Source organism: Carex rostrata, chromosome 34, assembly GCF_964058835.1.
Source record: "Carex rostrata chromosome 34, lpCarRost1.2, whole genome shotgun sequence".
Classification (NCBI taxonomy): Eukaryota; Viridiplantae; Streptophyta; class Magnoliopsida; order Poales; family Cyperaceae; genus Carex; species Carex rostrata.
In genome coordinates, this window is record NC_135951.1 from 2,426,030 (window position 1) to 2,447,659 (window position 21,630).

The 21,630-nt window shown below is 33.3% G+C and overlaps 1 protein-coding gene and 1 long non-coding RNA gene across 5 annotated transcripts; one reads left to right on the forward strand and one right to left on the reverse strand.

Annotated features, from left to right (window-relative positions):
• Positions 1-14,432: 14,432 nt before the first annotated feature.
• Positions 14,433-20,783, reverse strand: LOC144548909 (glutathione S-transferase T1-like). 4 transcript variants are annotated; one of them, XM_078297631.1, is made up of 7 exons: positions 20,470-20,783; positions 20,279-20,395; positions 20,021-20,081; positions 19,722-19,775; positions 16,980-19,649; positions 16,578-16,741; positions 14,433-14,651 (listed from the first exon to the last, which is right to left on the reverse strand). In XM_078297631.1, exons 1-5 carry the CDS (start codon positions 20,555-20,557, stop codon positions 19,634-19,636), a joined length of 336 nt encoding a protein of 111 aa, XP_078153757.1. In that variant the 5' UTR covers positions 20,558-20,783; the 3' UTR covers positions 14,433-14,651; positions 16,578-16,741; positions 16,980-19,633. The 4 variants fall into 4 exon arrangements, with proteins under 4 accessions (XP_078153757.1, XP_078153760.1, XP_078153759.1 ...); XM_078297634.1 differs by having other exon boundaries at positions 14,551-14,651; positions 16,980-19,266; positions 20,470-20,780; XM_078297633.1 differs by lacking the exon at positions 14,433-14,651 and adding an exon at positions 16,180-16,393.
• On the forward strand, positions 14,534-15,395 carry LOC144548915 (uncharacterized). Its single transcript, XR_013509499.1, has 2 exons — positions 14,534-14,673; positions 14,899-15,395. It is a non-coding gene; the product is annotated as an uncharacterized LOC144548915 (long non-coding RNA).
• Positions 20,784-21,630: the final 847 nt, after the last annotated feature.

Genomic DNA, 21,630 nt, shown 5'->3' on the forward strand with positions numbered 1-21,630 from the left:
ATATGTGATTTAATAAATTAATTTAAGAACATAAATTACATATGTTGTGGTTTATGAATGTAAACGGTCTGATACGAATAGTTACAGATAGTTAGAAATCTAACAGTATTCTTATCCACTATAAATTTTTAGATACGGGTAGGAATAAGGATAATCTCGGATACATATATATCGGATAATGTAGTAATTTTCCTGATTTGGTTTCCCTAAACTAACTCAAATTTTAAGTATGCATCTGGACCGTGCAATTAGAATTGGGTTTAACCCGGCGCGAGGTGAAACTAAATCAACCGGATCCTGATAGTCACCACCAAAAAATCACAATGGAGGTATTGCATTAAACTAGACCAGGAAACTGAATCAACCAGATCGAAATAGTCATCACTTAAAGGTCCCAATAAAGAGCTGCCAATGTGAAAGCCAGAAAAAAAGTACGAAAACAGAAGATCATAAAAAGAAGAGGAGAAGAGGAGGAGAAATATAACACATAACAAACACAAACACAACCAACTAAAACAAACAAGAACATCAAACATATCAAGTAATTATATGCACAGTTCGTTCCATACTCCCATTGCCAAAGAAGGCAAAAACAGCTCGGGAAAAGAGGAGATATGAAGAAGTGGACAATTTGTCTTGGAGAATAAGAGCCCCAAATTAAAGAGACGAAGCGGTGGGCAGATCCACCAAGCAAAAGTACCGAGGGCAGCGGCCAGATTCAGTAGACGGAAGCACCTGCTCGAACAAATGCCGGATCAAAGAGTGGTGGTCAGATTCACTAGGTGGAAGAACCAAAAATAGTGACCAGATCTACTAGGCTAGTTAATTTTTGGATACGGTTGGATATTATCCGATCCGTTTGCACCCCTATTAGGGGGACACAAATTGCGCACAACTGGTCCTCCTCCTAACCGTCTAATGTGATCTTAACCGTTGAATGTCTACCATACTATCCAAGAATTAGCATTGAATTGCTAAGCTGTCTTTCGGCCAGATCTGGTGACTATTTTCGGTTTATTCAATGTAGATCTGGTCACTATTTTCGGTCACTACTTTCCCTCAATTTTTTTGATAATTTGTTTTTTATAGTAAATGTTGGAGGTCAAGCTACCTAAGTCTTCAATACTCTTTTAATTACAACAAATGATTTCTCCCATTCAAGTTTCGATCTCATGACCTCCTACATCATATGTGATTTGCCTTTGCCACTAGACCATAGGCTAGTTCTTTAAAATAAAAAATTAATGTATCCAATTTATTCTTTTCTACTAATTCTCATTTTAAATTTATAAAATACTTATTTTATCCTTTAGTAAAAACTAAAAATTATGTAGCACGATTAAGAAAACTGTTTGATTGTCTAATTAAATGGTTTTTGAGGGCAAATTTTTCATTTTCTTACTTGTAAGTTGTAACATACATGCATGTGTATATCTAAATGCCACTGTGTTTATATCACAGGAAGAAAAATAAACTATTTATCATCGAATTAGGAAATAAGAACGGACATATAAATTTCAAAATTATAACCCTCTAAGAAACAAAAAAAATAAAAAAATAAATAAATAAATTGAATCACAGTGGAGTTTGTAACTGTTTTATTTTTTATTTTTTTATGATTACCTATTGCTATTGTGACCAAAAGACTACATTAAAATGTGGGTTTAGTACTGGTTAGTATTCATTAAAGCATAAAAACAGGCCTTATGTCTTATGATTCATATGTGGAGCTATATGTGCTTGACGACACTTATTAATTAAGAGGAAAAGCTTCTCACAAAAATCATACCAGTACTATAATCTATACTTGTAGGGGCATATATACTAAATATTTTTCATGTGTTGTGATTGTGATTTTTGAAAGTCTCCGTTTACCTCTAGTCAATGCAAGAGTCTCCGTTTACCTCTGATTTGAGATTGTGATTTTTGAAAGAGTCTCCGTTTACCTCTAGTCAATGCAACTTTTCAGCACGCTTGTCGTTAGTTATGGTGCATTTTTCAATTTTTGGCAATGCATAACTAAGTCTGGATCTTTCTTAGTTTGACAACCAAAGATCTTAATTTTTGGCAATGCATAATCATCTGCTTTATATTGTCTTCTTTTTCTTAGGATAGTGCTTATTACTGTATTAATCTCAGTCAAAAGGACTTGTTAAGTTTGTCATTTAGGCTGTGTCCATAGAAGGAAACGGCCGATCCGGTTTGGAATCAGACCGTACCGATCTGATTTCAGGCCGAGTTGCACTATTCGTGATTGTTTCGTCCAATTTTGGCTGTAAGGGACCGATTCTAGTCCAATTTCGACCGGAACAGACTGATTCCATTCAAATTTCAGCCAAAATGATTTGATTCCACCAAAACGGCCGAAATGCGCATATTACAATCTCCAAATAAAATTCCCTCAGTGTGAAACATAACTACCACCACAACATACTAACTTTTGTTGCTAGAAACATAACTACATTTACATATATTTTGTAATTTGCACTATATCTAGTCCATTCAATCACAGATTGAGAATTTTGTTGTATTTTTTTCTAACTGGACTTAAGTAAAATAAAGTGAACTATGAAGTTGTACAGAATAAATAATTTTTTTTTTGTAGTTTGAAAGTGACCCATGATTAAATTATTGAATGTAATGTGAATATTCAAAGAGTGTGTTTTTAGTTGTAATGCTTTTTGTTATATTATATTAGTTGATTATTTGATTGTAATCACTTTTCTAAATAGAAACTATTGACAAATTATTATTTTTTTCAATTTTTTTATAATTTTTTAGTATAAAAGAAGCTTCTCGTAAAAAAGTCCAAGTTTCTAATCTGACTCAGCTGATTCTGACTGATTCACCTGATTCTGATTCCACAGTCAAAATTTTGAGGTAATTTTTAAGTCCTTGAATAGCTCTATATAAGTGGATATATTCGTACCTTTCTTTTAAGGTGATTTTTAATGTTTCGGGAAATTTTGTTATCATATTATACTGTGTTTTGTTATCATATTATTTTTTTTATTTCAGTTGAGACAGGTAATTCTTATTTGTCAAGCAAACGAATCCGAGGCTTTCTGACAATGTATCTATTCTACAGCTATAACATTTTTTTAAAATCAAACAAGGCAATAAGTTTAATATGATGTTCATTTTATAAATTTTGATACTTAAGAAAGTTCAACTGCATGATTAAAAATAATACATTTGTATTAATTGGACCATCTTTGCCAGCTGTAAAGGACAACCAGTTTACACATCCTATATTTAAAACGAAAAAGGGTACTGGTCAACTGTACGTGGGTCCCCCCAGCCAATCTGGGTAGTATAGGTTGGTACCAAAATGTACCAAAAAGTATATATTCCTGTAGTTATGATTTGTACCAAGTATTAAATAGTATTCCTGCAGTTGCTTCCTTTTCCTTTTGTATAGTTTTGGACTGTTCATAGTCAAGTTTAATGGGTAATGACACATTTGCCTTTATCTCAACGGGTTCTCTGTTTTCTGAATCGGGATTTATTTGTCCGTTTTTTTCTTTGAGTTACCACCCTAATAAATCTGAATTAAATCATTACCACCCGATTATGGACAATTTTATTTGTATCACCCTTGCAGACTGGGTCCACGCACAGATCAAATCAAGTGCGTCGATTGGGTATGCAAACCGATTCGGTGCACAGACTGGGTATGCGAACTGATCGGTATGCATACTGGGAGAGATGCACCTATCCGTGCACAGACTGGATACGCGACGTATCCATAGAAGCATAAATCCCCTTGCGCACCGAATTTTTACCACTCTCCCTCCGTCTCAGCACACAGACGCGCACGGAACAGCGTGGTTAACAGTAAGAAGGCGAAAGAAGAATGCGTCATCTAAGGAAGCAAGGTTCCTTCAATCTTCAAGGGTTGTGGTTATGCTTTTCTTATTTTATTTCTTTTATTTTGTCATGGCTCTAAGTAGCTAAACTTCTCCTCTCTTGAGTTAGATGTAATTGAATTCTTTATTATTCCGTTTTATATTTATTTTTCCTTTATGCCTATCTTGAGATTTTGTTATTATTTGAATTATTATTGAGACGTATCCTTGCAAACATAGTTCTTACTACTATATGCCAATGTCTTCCACATACCTATATGCATTGAGTCGTTGCGTCCTAGTGTGAGAGACAAACATGTAAGTACTCAAACACTACGGCTAACGAGGCTTAGCAGCGGTTCAAAAGCTAAGGTTCAAACCTATTGGACTCCCTTGGTAGGATACAAGTATATGTTGCATGACGAATTATAATTAGAAATTTACTTAGCAATAAGTAGGGTTTAGGGTTACTACTTAGCGAGTAGTAGGGGATTATAATTGGTTAGGTTAGTGTGAGTAAATTATATTACATATCATGTGACAATCTGAATTGTTCCACACAAGCCGATCGAAAGATAGGAGAACCTTTCAAATACATAAATATGACTGAGACCCGGGCAACCATAGGGAATAATAGTACCGATATCTTAAGATGCGTATGGCTCTGTCTGCGCGGTGGTCTAGACCATATACGGCAGTGACAGTGCCGTATGCGGGTTAGACATGAGTATCATAAATATATTTTGAATTAATTTAGAAGGATATCATCTAAGAGAAAAGATAACGTCCCCTGGGCTACAGTCCCCCGAAAATCCCCATGTATAAAAGCCTTCCCTTTTTAGCTTAGTTCTGACGCGCTTTCAACTGCCACAACTGCCATAATTTCAAGTACAATATGTATGTTTACAGGATAATATGTGTATGTTTATAAGATAATATGTGTATGTTTACAGGATAATATGTGTATATTCACAGGATACTATGTGTATGTTCACAGAAAGTGGTCCCCAACAGCTGTCACACGTTTTTAATAGATTTCACGCGTTTTTAAAAGCTGTCACGCGTTTTTAACAGCTTTCACGCGTTTTTATGTTGACAGAATTTGTTGAATTAGTTTACAGGATTTTGTATTGATGTTTACATAATTAGTTGAAAATATCCGGGGATTTTTGGGGGACTGGAGTTGGAGGACTGTTAGCTGCTACCATCATCTAAACCCTAGAGGATACCTATTTATGTGATTTAATTCAATTGCTAACACCTTCGCCTGAAACCTAGACAAAAAAAACTGTATAACACCACAGAAGAAAATTGTATAAAATTATTGTATCTTTACTGCTTTATATAATTTCTTTTATGAAATTTTTTTTCATTCGCATTGTACTCAAGCACTACGAAGTTCCCAATCGATATGGGTTAGTGGCGCAAGTGATCGGAAAGCCGACACTTTACTATTAGTGGAGCAGGCATTGGATTAGGATAGTCAAAATGTATCCGCACCCACACGATTTGTCCAAGTCATTTTAATTATTTATATTGTTAAGATTAAACCCCCATAAACCTCAAATATCGTTTGTACCTATGTAATAAGAATGAACAAAAGATATATGATTTTTTTAAATAAATTATAAAATAATTGTAAGTATTCTGACTGAACATAAAATGGGTATGTTTATTATCATTAACAAACTTTATTTTAAATGGATGTAGGCGTCATCAACCAAATTGGACAGGAAAAGTTGGAATATAATGATTTTTGTTGGTGCTCCATTTACTAAAGTTGTAGGCATCATCAACCAACTTAATTGTTTGTGGATTGCACTGCACGGTCATCTATCTATTATTATTTTTTTTTCAATAATTCGAGGAGCTACTTTTATTATTACGTTTATTAGGCCTGAAAATGAATTCGGTAAACTCTGCCCGAATCCGCTCCGTATAAGAATCCAAAAATAGATAAACACAGCAGATAATTTTTTGGTTCCGAATTCGGATATTTATTAAATAGAAAAAATAAATCTGAATTCTATTAGAGATAAACAGAACGGATACACGGACCTAAAATGAAGCGGGTTACCTAACCCAAATCCGCTTTTCTTATCAAAACCAGTGTTTTTCTTACAAAGCCCTGCCTTGGACTTTAATACACCATTTTGGGACTAACTAAAGATTCTGGACCGGAGCAAATTTTTTATTTTTTTTGGCATTACTAAAAACATGTATGTTTTGATTATAATATTGTATTATATTATATAAATGAATTATTCATATAACTTAATTTTTTATTATCACAGCAGCAAATGTTTCTCTACAAAGATATATAACTTCATGATCACATTATCCAAGTTCATTATAGTCTCTAATTTGAACCTACCAAGATAAGTCTACCCAAAATATGCACCTATGTCTAACAAGACATGCCGTGTTATTAGCTGTGTTGGCCCGTACGTATATTCGGCACGCCGTGCTTTTGCAATACACTAGTTAAGAGGTGTAAACATATTGGATACGGACAGATAAAAGCTAAATCGTATCCATATCTATTTTAAATTAATTGCAATAATTTCCTTGAAAAGTCTATATATAGAAATGAATCCTTGGAGGGTACCAGCTACATCATAAACAAATCATGATAAAATAAATTCCAAAAATGTCAAAAACAAATGCTAAGAAAAAATTTAAGTAAAAATAATTATGATGTAAAAACAAATTTAAGTAAAAAAAAATCATTAAATTTTTATTATATGAACTTTTGGCTGGATCCAAATTTATTTCTAAATTGAACACCATCTGCTAATTTATTAATAATAAATAATTAAGGGAAAAAATGATCATGCTCAGTGGCTAAGATTCTCATATTACTTTTTGAGAATAAAATGCCCTTGCTAGCCCATCTCTATCCCAAAAAGAGAGAGCAACGACTTGAGTCAACTAATCCAACAATCTAAAATCTCGCTGTTCATCTACAAAACAACCAAATAAACTTGTAGATGTACGTATGGCAAAAAGGACAATTTTACTGAAACTTCACTTGGACCAGAGGTCAAGAGAGAAAATAACAAAAGAATGTACTTGACATTGCGTAGAAATTTGCTAAGATGACACTAACAGATATGGTATAAAAAGCATATCGTTGGACTACAATATTATTTGTATTTTATTGGTATTTGTGGATCACTACAGAATACGGATATATAAAGGTATATATGGAACGAATAACAGATGTGCAACCGCAGAATAATTAATAATATAAAAATATAAAATATAAATCACAAAATTGATATTAATAAATCTGTGTAATATTTTATATATTCGTAATCCTTTGTTTTAATAAAATGAAATTGACTAATTCAATGCCAAAGCTAACTCTTTCGGGTCTCTTCCCTTGTTTCTCAATTTATGATGGAAAAACAAGCAACCAAAATTACATATCAAATTTTAAAATATTATTAAGTTTTTTAGTATTAGTTACTAATGAATAAGTATCAATCCTAAATTTGTAGAGTGTCATTATCAATTAACAATTGTTGATCAAATTTAAAAAAAATTACAAATCATTTATTAACTTCTGATTTGGTCCAAAATTTTCTCCCAATTTGACCCCCTATCTGCTAATTAACTGTCCTGAACTATGATATCTCATTGGAATAATACAAAAAGAACCTAGAATAATTAGTAAAATTCCCTAATTATCAGCAATATTTCTATTTGATTAACATACAAGAATATTTGTAGAAGTGTAATTTACTTTCTTCTCATAATATATTAAAATAGGTATATCAGCTTTTCATCAAAAGGAGATATTAAGTTAATGGATTAATAGCCGAGGGGTATTTGAAATTCTTGCAGCGTGCACTCTTCAATAATCTTGAGTGGTGTTTCCTTGTCCTCAAAAATCTTCTAATTTCGTAGTTTACAAATTGACCAGCTAGGCTCTTGTAAAAAAGAGGGTTCAAATTAATATGGGCTTCTCTGGGCTATAATATGAAGGTCCCTGATGGACACCTATTGGGCTGCTCTCAGTGGGCTCAATCACTTAAATGTATGATTTAAAAGTGTTGTGTCGCTGACATTGTGTCCCCACTCTAAGGCTTATTCCTTTTTTACGAAGCTAAAATTAAGAAGGAATTGATGTACTGGGACCTACATGGTACCACATGAAAATATCTCTTATTTGTTGTCTTACCTGATTTAGTTTATCGACTTCATAAGTTCATGTTACAACACAAACATAATTACAATACCTTCTATATGGAAATCTGCACAATCCACAACATGTCAAGTTCTTGAAGCTGGATTTTAGCAAATATACTTGAAAATAAAAAGGATTCATCTCAAATTATGAAGGATAAGTTTGGCTGGAAAACGAGGTACTTTGAATTTAATTTTATTCGTTTGGATCATGAAATTCATAGGACCAATTTTTTTATCACAGTAGCACTAATTATTTATTTTATAAGAGATTATCCCTGCACGGCAATTAATGCATAGCAGAAATAACTATTTTATTAAAAAGGCCCATTGGTTAAGCCAAGAACAAAAATTGACTGTCAGCTTACTTAGTCATTCTTATGAGGACAAAAATTGATGAAAAAATGAGTAAAAATATAATACAAAATCAAAGAAAATTAGTGTCCCCGGAGCACCTCTCTTCCTTGCATTGGTACTGTTGCCTGACACTACTATTCATTCATATACGTCTACATAAATGAACTTTGATGATTGAAAGAAGTTGTAATAATTGAAGATTTTGTTAAGGGAATTACTTTTACTGCAATAATACCCTAATTTTTTACCATTTGAGATTAATTTGGCTTGATATACTAACAAGTGTACACCAGACTTTTTCTCTTTCAGTTGAAGAGAGCACATTAGCATTTCACAACCCTATAGATTATAGACACTGACTTCACAAATTTTGCCGAAATTTTTATTTTTACGATTAATAAAAAATGATAAGCTAAAAAAATCACGAAATCTGAGAAATTTCATTTTTGATACTGACACAACGTGAAATTGTGACCAGAAATTAAGTGTTCGTAACTTCAAGTTGGGTCCAAATTTTTTTTTTTTTTACCAAACCTATTATTTTGACTGAAATAGAGGATTTTGATTTGTCAAGAACTTTTGGGGCCCTACCAAATTGTTGGTCACAACTGAAGTTGTGGCCATTCTATTTCTATATGTAACTTGAAGTTGTAGTCATCTCAAATATGGAATTTTCATAAATTAGTAGTTTTTTGGTTTATTCCTTTTTTCTAATAGTAAAAATAAAATTTTCGGCAAATTCTGACACCTTAATTCAGAATAAAGAAAACAGACGACCAAAAGATAAAGGTCCAACCTACATAAAAGGTATTAAATGAACCATAAAAAGGGAAAATAATAGACGACAGCAGCAGGCCACCTGCTGTACCTGTAGCGTATATAATGAAGCATTTTGTTTTCTTATATATGACTTAAACTAATTATCTGATCTTAAGTTCAAAATTTATCGAATTGAATTCAACCAATAAATCCAAATTGTTGAAACCGATCTAATTCACAAGTGCTGCGTTTACATGTCAAAATTATAAATTTTGAAATATATTTAGTATAAAGTCAAGCAGTAAAAAAATGATGAAAAATGAACGCATTAAAATTAGCTTAAACATTTTTTTATTGCTTGACTTTATACTAAATTAAATTTGAAAATCTAATCATAATTATGCAATCTATCTCTTGCACTGTCCTTTCTTAAAGAACTACAAAATGTTTTTCTTGAAGAAATGGCAAGCCAGGTAGAGGTATAAACGGTCGGATACGGATCGGATAATGATCAAATTGTATCCTTATGCGTTATAATTTTTCGGATACGGATATGGGTCCGGATAGTCTTGGATATGGATACTGATCGGATGTTAAAGTATACGGATACAGATACGGATCAAATATCGAACGGATACAAGAATATAAATATAATTCAGATATTTAAAAGTAATTACTTGATCATAGAATCAGAGTCGGTCACTTGATCGTGAAATCAAAATCGAATAAGTCAGCCAAAGTCGACCAAATCCGATTGGAAACACGAATTTTTCGGAAGTTTTATTGTACGAAAATATAGGGAAAAGTTGACAGAAAAATAATTTGTCAAAATATTATACTTAGATAATTTTAATATAATATAATTATTACAAAAAAAATAAAATAACGTTAGTTCGAGAGAACGAGCAATAGAGTTTAAACAAATTGTAATAAGTAGACCATTTGATTGAATTAGGGGACCCCACGTATATTACAAGGTGGCTCTGCGACTCAGAGAATGAATCAAAATAGTTTGAAGAATAATTATAATACATACAGTTGTTAATATGTGCTTAATTAATATAGCTCAACCTAGAGCAGTCCGAGCGACAACTGTTGGTAACGCAAAAAAAGAGAAATGAATTTCCAACCGGAGCATGGGCCAAAAAGATTAGTCCCACAGAGATATTACAACTAAAATACCTGTATTCCAATTTGATGAATAAATTCAGAAATTAAGTTTCAAAATATAATTAAAATTGTCTAAAAATATTATTAATATTATCGGGTGTTACAACCATAAAAGTAACTTAAAAATCTTTTATTTTACGAATATGGAATTTCTAATGGACTTTTGTTTTCTAAAATAAAACTAAGTAATCTATTTATTAAATGAGTGACACAAAGTATGGCATCCGACCAATAAATTTTAAGAACATTATTTTGAAATAGTAGAGTTTGTGTCATTTCTAATAAATGTTAATTTTTTCTTTCCAATACACCATTTTGTTCGGAAGTATTTATACAAGTTGTTTGGTGTATAAAGACTTGAAAATTTTCTATCTATAAATTCGGTTCCATTATCCGATCTAAAGATTTTTAATTTTGCATTAAATTGTGTTTCTATAAGACATGTATAAAAATTCATATAAACAATCAATTACTTCATCTTTAGATTTAAGTAAAAATAACTATGTTACTTTTGAAAAATCATCAATAAACAAAACAAAATATTTGAATCCATTATATGAATCAATTGGGGCCGGTCCCCATACATCAGAATATACTTAATCAAAGACATCTTTACTTTTGCTAGTAGAAAGAGAAAAAAATAATTTTTGTTTGTTTTGCTAATTTGTAAATTTTACAATTAGTACAATTAAAATCTTTAAAATCTAAAATACTAGTTAAAATCTTGTCGAAATGATACCTAAGTCTCTTATGCAAAAGGTCATAATTAATGACTTTTGCAGAAGCACAAAAATTTAATTTGAAGTTCAAAAGATAATGTCAATTTCCTAGAAATCCTTCACCAATTTTGATTTCGGTTTCCCGTTCGTAAAATGCAACGTTTTTACAAGAAAATATTACATTACAATTTAATTCTTTTGTTAATTTATTTACGTAAATAATGGTCACTCACAATCAAATTCTCCAAACAGCCCTGGGAAATAAATATTTGTGGCGGGCCACTCACAATAAATGGAGGGATTATATATGTTTCTAAAAATTTTAATATTGCCATAACTATCTAGGGACCACCAAACTTGATTTTTTTTTTTTTTTTGCATATGGTGCTGGAGGACGTTTAAAAGTATTTATATGTTTGCACTACTCGGGATACATTTTTCATACTTGTAAACGAGTTCGTGATACAATTATTTCTGAAATTATATTGTTTGCACTCGGGAAAAAAAAAATTGGTTAGCTTCGTGTACTAAAAGGCACTTTTTTTGTATGGTGGATTCAATCAATTACAATTTTCCTTATCTACCGAATATAAATTATTTTAGTAATCAAATAATACAAAAAATGCAGCGTTTTTTGTGTCACGGGTCAATTTAACCAACCACCCACTAGACAAGTCCCGAAAAGGAAGCGTTTTATAAATATATTAAGCGATGAATATTAATAGTGATTTAATTCAGAAATCAGAAACCACTTGGAACATAAATTTTTGCTTATAGCTTACTCGTCATCAGATCTGGGGGCTCTATTGCTCTTTACTCATTTTTCATTTCCACAACTCAGATCTGAGGCCTCTGCACACACTCTTAATAACTCCCACCAGGGGCGTGCTTGTGCCGTTGAGGAGGATCTTGAGAGGCTGATGCAAACTCTAGAGCGGATTAAGGCCACACTGTACGATGCCGAGGAGAGGGAGATCAGAGAGCATTCCATCAAGCTCTGGCTCAAGGAGCTGAAGAAGTCGCTTATGATTCCGAGAATGTTCTCATTTTTATATTTATATGCACATAACACTAACCTCCAACTGCTTTCCCTTGTGAAAATTGGATGCCTCATAAGCATTTCTTGTGTAACCTCGTACCGATACTCGCTAAGTACATCCTCGGCATCATAAGCGACATTCTTCAGCTCCTTGAGCTACAAATTGATGGAGAGGTCTCTGATCTCTCTCTCCTCAGCATTGTACAACGTGGCTTTGATCTACTTCGGAGTTCTCGTCAGCCTCTCCAAATCCTCCTCAGCAGCACGAGCACATTCTTTTTGTGAGTTATTACAATTTGAAGAAGAGGAAGATGGAGCGTGCGCAGAGGCTGCAATTGAGCGGAGCAATTTTGTGGCTATCAAATTCCCTGCCATTTTGCTCGGTAGATTAATTTCTGTGAAGAGGGAGGAAAGAACCTTATCAGATCTTATTTGTGAAAATGAGGAAAGAGGGAGAAGACTTTGTACAAGTAGTCAATGTTTATTTGACGTTTTGTTTTGTTTTTATTTTCTATTTAACGAGAGTGAATGGAGTGGGGTCACTAATTATTACCTTGTCGACCATTGAAAAAAAATTATTACCTTGTCGCAAGGAAGCTTTTGGATCAATTTAAGGCGTGCAGAAGACTTACAGTACACACAGTAGTCAATTGACGAGGAGAACAGAGCAGGTCCAATGGATATCAGACATACTTTTGGGTCCAATGAGCTTCAAGACCGTCCGATCCGCTTCAAGATATGTGCATTTGAAAATTAAAACAGCTGCGTACGTATTTTAAAGCAGAGTGCACGCATCTTAAAACGGATCGGATCTTCTCTTCTCCTCTCTCATTAATGATGAGAATGGATGAATTTAATACTTTAGTTGGGGTGGGGTCCCTATGCCTATAGCCACATAATACGTACCTTGGGGCCTTGCTGTTTCTACGAAACCACCTCCACCTGTCAAATAATTAAGTTGCAGTAATTGGATCTCACGGAGAATTACTTTTAAATTTTAATGCAATACTCTACTATAATTTGCTACCCAATAAGCATTTGCCTTGATGCACTAACAAGGGCACATTAGCATTTCACAACCCAATGCGAAGTACATTTATAAACCGAGTAAGCGCGCCAAGAAAAACAATTAACACCACGAGCCTTCAATATAAAACCCAAAGAGAAGTCCACCCAAAAAATGCACCTACATCTACAGTTCTACTTTTACCCCCGTTTTATTATCACAGCGGCAAATGTTGCACGCTTTGAAATTCTTCAAACACCAAACAAAAAAATTCTCTAGTTCGAGTGCTGACTGGGCCTTATTGCCGCTTTTGAAGAAACAACCCTACAAAAGAGGAGAATTTACAAAAGTGTTAGTAAAAATTTAGAAAGAATATATATATATATAACGAAATTATGTGCAAATAAATGGGGAAATTTGGTGCCTCCTCTACAACCTAAAATTTTACTTTATCTCCCTACAAAACAACAAATGTTATGCATATCCCTGCAGAGTAAATGGGGAAATATCACATCTACATCTAAATTTTTTAGTGTTTATGCACCTCTGCTTCCCCATATTATTTCAAAATGTCATATGAAAGTTCTTTTTTATTTAAGAAAAATGAATATTTTTTTGTTATGCTAAAAGGATACATAATTACTTTTGTTTAAGAATGCATATATATAGGAGATGTTCTATTATGAAATTAAAAGTGCATATGAGAACAGTGGAAATAACAAAGAAGTATATACTTGACACGATATATAGTTGCCAAGCACCATGCCAGTGCATTTGATTGCTGCCACAACAAAATCCTCCTGTAACATTACCAAACATTTCTTTCAGAGAGAAAGGGAAAACGAGAAACACATAATTTCATATCAAATTATATTCTTTAAGATGGCTTCATTGCAAAATTACCTTGACAAACTCAACAAGTTACCTACATCCATTATTTGTGAACCAGTGATTATGTCTCCTCATTTGAATTGTTGGAGTGTGATTTGTTCTTTGATGGGGTTTTCTAACTAGCAATATCCCCTCCAAATTTGCCTCCGTTTTCATCCCTATGGTTTATACATTGTTAAAAAGGGCACATTAACATTTGAAAACCCAATACAAGTACATATATTAACTGAGTAAGCCAGAAAAATATAACTTCATGATCACATTATCCAAGTTCATTGTAGTCCCTAATTTGAACCTACAAAGATAAGTCTACCAAAAATATGCACCTACGTCTAAGAAGACGTTCCATGTTCTTAGCTGTGCGTGCTGGTACATGTACTTGGCACACTGTGGTTTTACAATATACTAGCTAATAAGAGGTGCAAACATATTGGATACAGACAGATAAAAGATAAATCATATCCATATATTTTTTAAATTAATTGCAATAATTGTCTTTGAAAGTCTATATATAGTAATGAATCCTTGGAGGGTACCTGCTTCATCATAAACAAAGCAGGATAAAATAAATTTCAAAAATGTCAACAACAAAAGCTCTGCCAGTTCTCTGCATTCTCTTCCTATTTTTCACTAGCTCCCTCATATTTCCTTCTACTGAGGCTGCTCGAACCCTGGAAGAAAGAAACGTTGGTAGTAAGTACTCTCTCTCTTTCTTAATTAAAAGCTGTTGTATTCTTTTTTGAGGGAAGAATTCAAACTTTAATTGACATTATAATTCAATGAAACTCAAACCAGTATCTTTTAAATGGGGGCAAGTTGAAATTTCAAGTAATAGATAAAGTGACTGAGATATCTTCCGCATTTCTTTCATTAGTCATTTTTAAATTGGAATCTACTTTGTCATCTCCTCAATTTCAGCAATCGGTGCGGGAACATTAGATCCAAATAACCCTTCGTTTCCATCACCCGGAGGCATGCCTTATACTGGATGACCCTCCACTAGGATGTATTATTGTGGTAAATCTCCTCAAACGAACCCATAGAAGAAGGATTCCTGGTTACATGAAAGAGTTGGAATAGGAAGAGTAGAACATAGTATTTATGTCTACATGTATAAATAATAAGTGAGATTTATATATATTCTTATAAATGAGGGGATGTAATATATTAATATTGTAAAGTGTGCAACTAATTGATAGAGTTATATGGATTTGTGCCAACAACTACATTACATGCATCCAGTAACAAGGAGAGTAGTTGACGCAAAGTGGTCTTGTTACGATCTTGCCGGTTAAGCTCACGTACCGATTAAGTAGTAATAGAGAAGAGTAAAAATAAAGTCTCAAATAAAACTTTCTATTTCATTCCATATATCACTCTCTGCCCCAACAGGAGACTTCATACATATAAAGTATATATATATAAAAAAAAAAACTCTTCATGAAAATGCAAAACGAATAAGACTATTAATTCTAATTTTAGTAAATCAACAATTCCCACTTTTTGTTCATTCTTTTTGTGAGATACAGCTTCCGAATCGAATTTCACAATTCCCATTTTTTAGAATTAAGGATTACAAATACCATACATAATATACAGGTTTGTTAATATCAATTTTTCATAATTTTTTTTATGCTATTATTGTCAAATGCTTAATTTTGTTGTAGTTGCACATCTGTTATATTTGTAATGATCTATATATACAAAATACAAATACAATTATAGTCCAACATTAAGGTTTGTACCAAATTTCTACACATTGTCAAGTCCCGTTGCTAATTTCTTGAATGATTACATTTTCTCTGTTGACCTGTGGTCAAAGTGAAGTTTCTTATAATTGTCCTTTTGTCAATATAGATCAAAAAGTTTATTTAAATGTTTTGTAGATTAAAGCAAGATTTTATATTGTTGGATTAGTTGACTCAAGTCGTGTTCTCTCTCTTCGAAATAGAGATAGGGTGGCTAAGGATTGGTCTGCTATTTTTCTCAAAAAAATAGTTTGAGAATCTGAGCCTCTAAGCATGAGCATGACCTTTTTTTTTAATTATTTAATTAATAATTTAGCAGAAAGTGAGTCAACTTTAAAATAAATGTACATCTAGCCAGCAGTAAATATTTAATTATTTAATGGATTGTAGTTTACTTAAATTTGTTTTACATCATAAATTGAGAAACAGGGGAACTGATCCTTATAAATAATTAGGCTTAACAAATATAAACTATTTCAAAATTATGTGTGTTGTACAGAATCATTCACAGAGGTAAAAATACAAAAATGATTTATGTCAACCAAATACAATATAAAAAAAATTGATCACAATAATTTATGTCAACCAACATAATTACTTAAGGATAAATATACAAATTAAAATAGGGTCAAGTGGGGTTGCTGGATCACTCTCCTAGCTTGTTACTGCATGCAATGTAGATGGCATTAATTGGAAGATTTATTTAGGTGAAAACTTGTTTTGGCACAAGTCTATTTAAACATATTAATTAATTGCACACTTTATAATATTAATATTTGAAATCCTCTCCTTATTGGGTATTTTCCACCGATCACACATATAAATCTCAAATATTGTTTAAACACGTACATAAATACTTTGTTGCATTCATGTAACAAGGCATCATTCTTCTAGGGCTTTGCTTCAGGAGGACAATTTCTATAATACTTATTGCACTTTGGTGTGTAAAGGCTGGCCTGGTGCTGTGCCTGGTCGAACCGAAGGGTCTCGCTTGAATATTCTTGGGTCGAGTGCTGAAATGACAAAGTAGATTTGCAATTTTTAATTTATTACTAATGAATGAAATACAGAAAATTTGTCTCTCACTGTATCTATTACTAAAAATTTCTCATTACCAATTATTTAAAAGATACTGGTTCAAGTTTCTTTAAATTATCATGGCGATTAAAGAGATTACTTAAGAAAGAAAGAGATTACCTTAGAAAGTATATATACACCAGTTATTAATTAAGAAGGAAAGAGATTACTTACCATCAGCCTTGCTCTCTTCCAGGGTTCGAGCAGCCTTAGTAGAAGGCAATAGGAGAGAGCTAGAGAAAAATAGGAAGAGAATACAGAGAACTGGGAGAGCTTTTCTTGTTGACATTTTTGGAAATTTATTTTATCCTGCTTTGTTTTATGATGCACCTGGTACAGTCTTAGGATTCATTTCTATACATAGACTTTCCAAGGTAATTAACTAATTATTGCAATTAATTAAAAATATATATGGATACGATTCAGCTATTATCTCTTCCGTTTATCTCAGGTCAATGCAACTTTTCAGCACACTTGTCATTAGTTATGGTGCATTTTCTCAATTTTTGGCAATACATGTATAAGTCAGGATCTTTCATAGTTTGACAACGACCGTGGTTTTAATTTGTTGGAAAAGTGGACCATCATTCTGTCTTTATCTCAAAACCAATGCTGGTCAGTTGGGCCGGACCAATTGGTGCACCCAACCCAACCCATTGGGCCGACTCAAATTAATTTATACCTTTCTACTAATTCATTCATCTATACAACCAATTGCTTGAGTAAAGTTTCCGCAGATCATTGGTTCCGATTTTAATTTGTTTATCGCACGACAATTGCATCTTATCTGATCAATCGTCTTTTTTTCTTTTTTTTGGTTAGTTTTTTGTTTTTGTTTTCATTGAATAGTGTCTATTATACTATGTCAATCTCAGTCAAAATGAATCACGAGGTGCACTGGAATAAGCCCCGTGTCAATCTCAGTCAAACTATGACTTATTAGTGTCTATTTTGCTTTTACGGTTCATTCTATACGTTCTATGCAATCGTCAATACTCCATGAACATAATAGTCAATCCATTATTATTTTTTGTTTGTTTTTTCGGATTATCAAAATGCACTTTGTTAAATAACCAATCCATTAATCAAACTAAATTCGACTCAAGACTGGTAATTTTCCAATCAAATTTAAATCATATATATTGTGGTGTCCACTTTTAGAAAATTGTACAGGAAAAATAAATTTAAACTTTTATTAAAACATAGCTAAACATTCTCAGTCCTCAGATCTCTTAATTGGAACGAAAGTCAGGATTTTGTTTTCAATCGAAAAAGAGCTCATTGAAGATATTATAAAATGTTATTTCTGTAATAGTTTGGTGGTATTGAAAATTTTTTTTTGTTAAACTCATTTTCTTAAATAAAAATTATACCATGTTACATTTTTTGTACATAGTAGACAATTAATGAATATATGTTAAATAAAAAAAAATGCGTCAGTATGAAAATAGGCTCCTGTCCTCAAGCTCTTTTGGGTTCGTGTACTAAAAGAAACTTTTTTCGCACGGTGGATTCATTCAATTATCAATTCAATTTTCCCTATCTACCAAAAATAAATTATTTTAGTAATCAAATAACACAAAAAATGCAGCATTTTTTGGGTCACGGGTCAAGTTAACCAACCACCCACTTAATAAATCACGAAAAGGAAGCGTTTAATAAAGATATATTAAGCGACGAATATTAATAGTGACTTAATTCATAAATCAGAAACCACTTGGAATATAATTTTTTGCTTACCCATCATCAGATCTGATGAGGAACAGAGCATAATGGCATAAATATCTCTGCTTTCTCAATGTGCTCCCCTCAATTACAGCCTCTGCACACGCTCCTTCTAATAACTCTGGAAGGGATGTGCTTGTGTCGTTGAGGAGGATCTTCAGAGGCTGATGCGAACTCTAGAGCGGATCAAGCCCACACTGTATGATGCCGAGGAGAGGGAGATCAGAGACTGTTCCGACAAGCTCTGGCTCAAGGAGCTCAAGAAGGTCGCTTATGATGCCGAGGATATTCTCAGCAAGTAGTGGTACGATAGTATTGTGTAAATTTGCTTATGATGCCGATGATGTTCTCATTTTAATATTTATTAGCACACAGTACTAACCTCCATCTGTTTCCCTTGAGAAAACTGGATGCCTCATAAGCAATTCTTGTGTAACTTCGTACTGGTACTCGCTGAGTACATCCTCAGCATCATAAGCACCATCTTCAGCTCCTTAAGCCACAAATTGATGGAGAGGTCTCTGATCTCTTTCTCCTCAGCATCGTACAGTGCGGCCTTGATCTCTCTCTCTCCAAATCCTTCTCAGCAGCACGAGCACATTCTTTTTGTGAGTTATTAGAATTTTAAGAAGAGGAAGAAGGAGCCTTCGCAGAGGTTGTGATTGAGTGGAGCAATTTGGTGCCGAGAGATGGCAAAGAGGCTTTCAAATTCCCTCCCATTTTGCTCTGTAGATTTCTGTGGAGAGGGAGAAAAGAATCTTAGATCTAAATTATGAAATGAGAAATGAGTGATGAATTATCAGAAGAGTAGTGTGGAAAATATGCAATTAATTTGGGTTTAGTCAGGCCAATTTTGTATCAATTTGGATTTACTTAGGAAGAGTGATGAATTTGGAAATAAAGGAAAGGGTAGTCGATTTGGGAAGAAAAAGATCGAAGTGATGTGTAGAGATAGAAAGACAAATAGATTTATATTTTTAAATAGACATGGTGTACTGATTTATTTCTTTTCAAATTCCTTTCCTCTTTTTTCTCTTACTCTCCATTTCTTTTTTCTCTTACTCTCCATTTCTTTTTTTGTATCGGGACAAGAAGTAACTTCCCTACAGTTCTTCTGCACTGTTATCAAAGAAATAACTAATACAAAAGATAAAAGTGAATTTTAAAAAAGACATCATGTACAAAACATACCAGTGGTCAGATACTGAAGGAAAAGAGCAAGCAATATACCGCAAGATGGTATGACTGTAAAACCAGTAAAGAAGGTAAGATGATTAAATTAACATTAAAAAAATAAAATAAAATGGAATGTGAAACTTAAAGCTAGTGCCTAAATCTAATTAGAAGAATAAACTGCAAAAGACAAACATGTCAATAGATCAGTAACGTGAGGCTACCAGAGTGATAGCACAAGTACCTTCTTAGATAAATTATTTCATTATTAAATAAATAAACCAATATAAATTCTTGACGGATAAAATAACGGGTACCTTTTAAACAGCTTAAATCTACCATCAACAATTGTTGGCACTTGTTTCAATGGATTTATTTCTGAATGCACAAAGATAAACTTGTGTTAATAATAGTACGGAACCAGGAAAAATGCTCAGTATTGAAGTTTAAACATTTATCAGAATACTAACTTTCCATATTTCATTTAGCATATAGTCACTGGAATCAAAGTTGTCTGTAGTTCTTCTGATTAATTGCAAATGAAGCATTAACATAAAGTAACTCTTTAGGCTTACTTGTAAATTCTGGAGTTTTGTGTTGGCCCTTAGAGATATCTATCTTCACCTCCTCGAAGATGAACAAGAGGTCAAAGAGAAACAAATCAGAGAAACAAGCCAAAATCCCCTGGGAGGCTACAAAGATGAACAAACAAAATAAATTAGTGCTTCCCTTCCAAAATCAGAGGTCATTATTTAAAATTGCACACATTTACTCCGGCCCTCTTTCGTTTTCACTTGGGAGTTGGGGACTCCGCTGAATCGGATCTCTTGCTGCCATCTCATCGGTCCAATCATGGCGGTGCTTCCTCCGAGGATGCATCACCTTCGCGAACGACCGAGGCAAGATGCGCGAGGGAGGGGGTAGAGGGTGGCGTGCGGGGACGATAGGAGGGGGTGCGAGGGGGAGGGAACGATCCTTCTTCCCCTTCTCTCTCCATCTCTCTCTCTTAGGTTTTTTTTTTCATTGGAAGAAGGGTCAGGGAGGGGAGGGGATGAAATATCACTGGGAGAAAAAAATTTCGCAAAAGCGAAAAAATTTGCGGTTCTCTCCTCTCCGGTGTGGCAATACATGTAATAATAATAATAGGTGTGGCGGGTACAATTGTAACTAATTTTAAACTTCTACACATATAAATGATGTATTTAATCAAAGAAAAACATATTATTTGTTTAGATGACTCAGAATAAATCCGAATTTAGATCAATAAATCCCAACCTCACGACTTTCAGTCATCCAATTCAATTTAAAGTGCATAATATAGAGGAGAGATACCAGTACTAATCGATACTTGTAGGGGCATATACAGTAGATATTTTTCAGCTGTGGTAATTCTGTTTTTAGACTTTGATTTTTTTATTTTGTCAATGCATCTTTTCAGCACGCTTGCACGCTTGACAATGATTGCCATTTTAATTTGTTGAATTAGATGACTGAAGAGATTTGTCTCTTTCAGATAGGGTGGCAAGGGATTGGCTCCTGTTTTTTCTCTTAAAAGTAAAATTGGTTGGACCATTTTTTATTTTTTCCAATTAGATATGGACCACACGGTATACATACACAATTGTTTGTATGTAATTCCACTTCCAGTGTTCATTTCCAAGTTTGTCTTCTGATTTTAAAATAAATGATATAAAGCAGATGTGGGTCAGCTGGGCCCGCCCGACCCATTAGTGCACCCGACCCAACCTAGCTAACTGTTCATCGATCTATACATCCAATTACTTGATTAAAGTTTCCACAAATCATCGATGCCGATTTTGTTGATCGCCCCACCAAGTTTCGCATCTTGTCTAGTCATCTGCCTTTTATTTAGGTTTTTTTTTTGTTTTCCTTCTTAGGATTGTGTTTATTACTCTGTTAGGTTTGT

What these genes read in the sequence shown, in the direction of transcription:
- LOC144548909 (XM_078297631.1), bottom strand. Translation starts at nt 20,557, where the DNA reads ATGATTGGACCGATGAGATGGCAGCAAGAGATCCGATTCAGCGGAGTC. An exon ending in GAAAGAGGGCCGGAGTAAAT is followed by an intron (nt 20,396 to 20,469) that starts GTGTGCAATTTT and finishes TCATCTTTGTAG; the next exon opens with CCTCCCAGGGGATTTTGGCT. An exon ending in CAAAACTCCAGAATTTACAA is followed by an intron (nt 20,082 to 20,278) that starts GTAAGCCTAAAG and finishes TTGTGCATTCAG; the next exon opens with AAATAAATCCATTGAAACAA.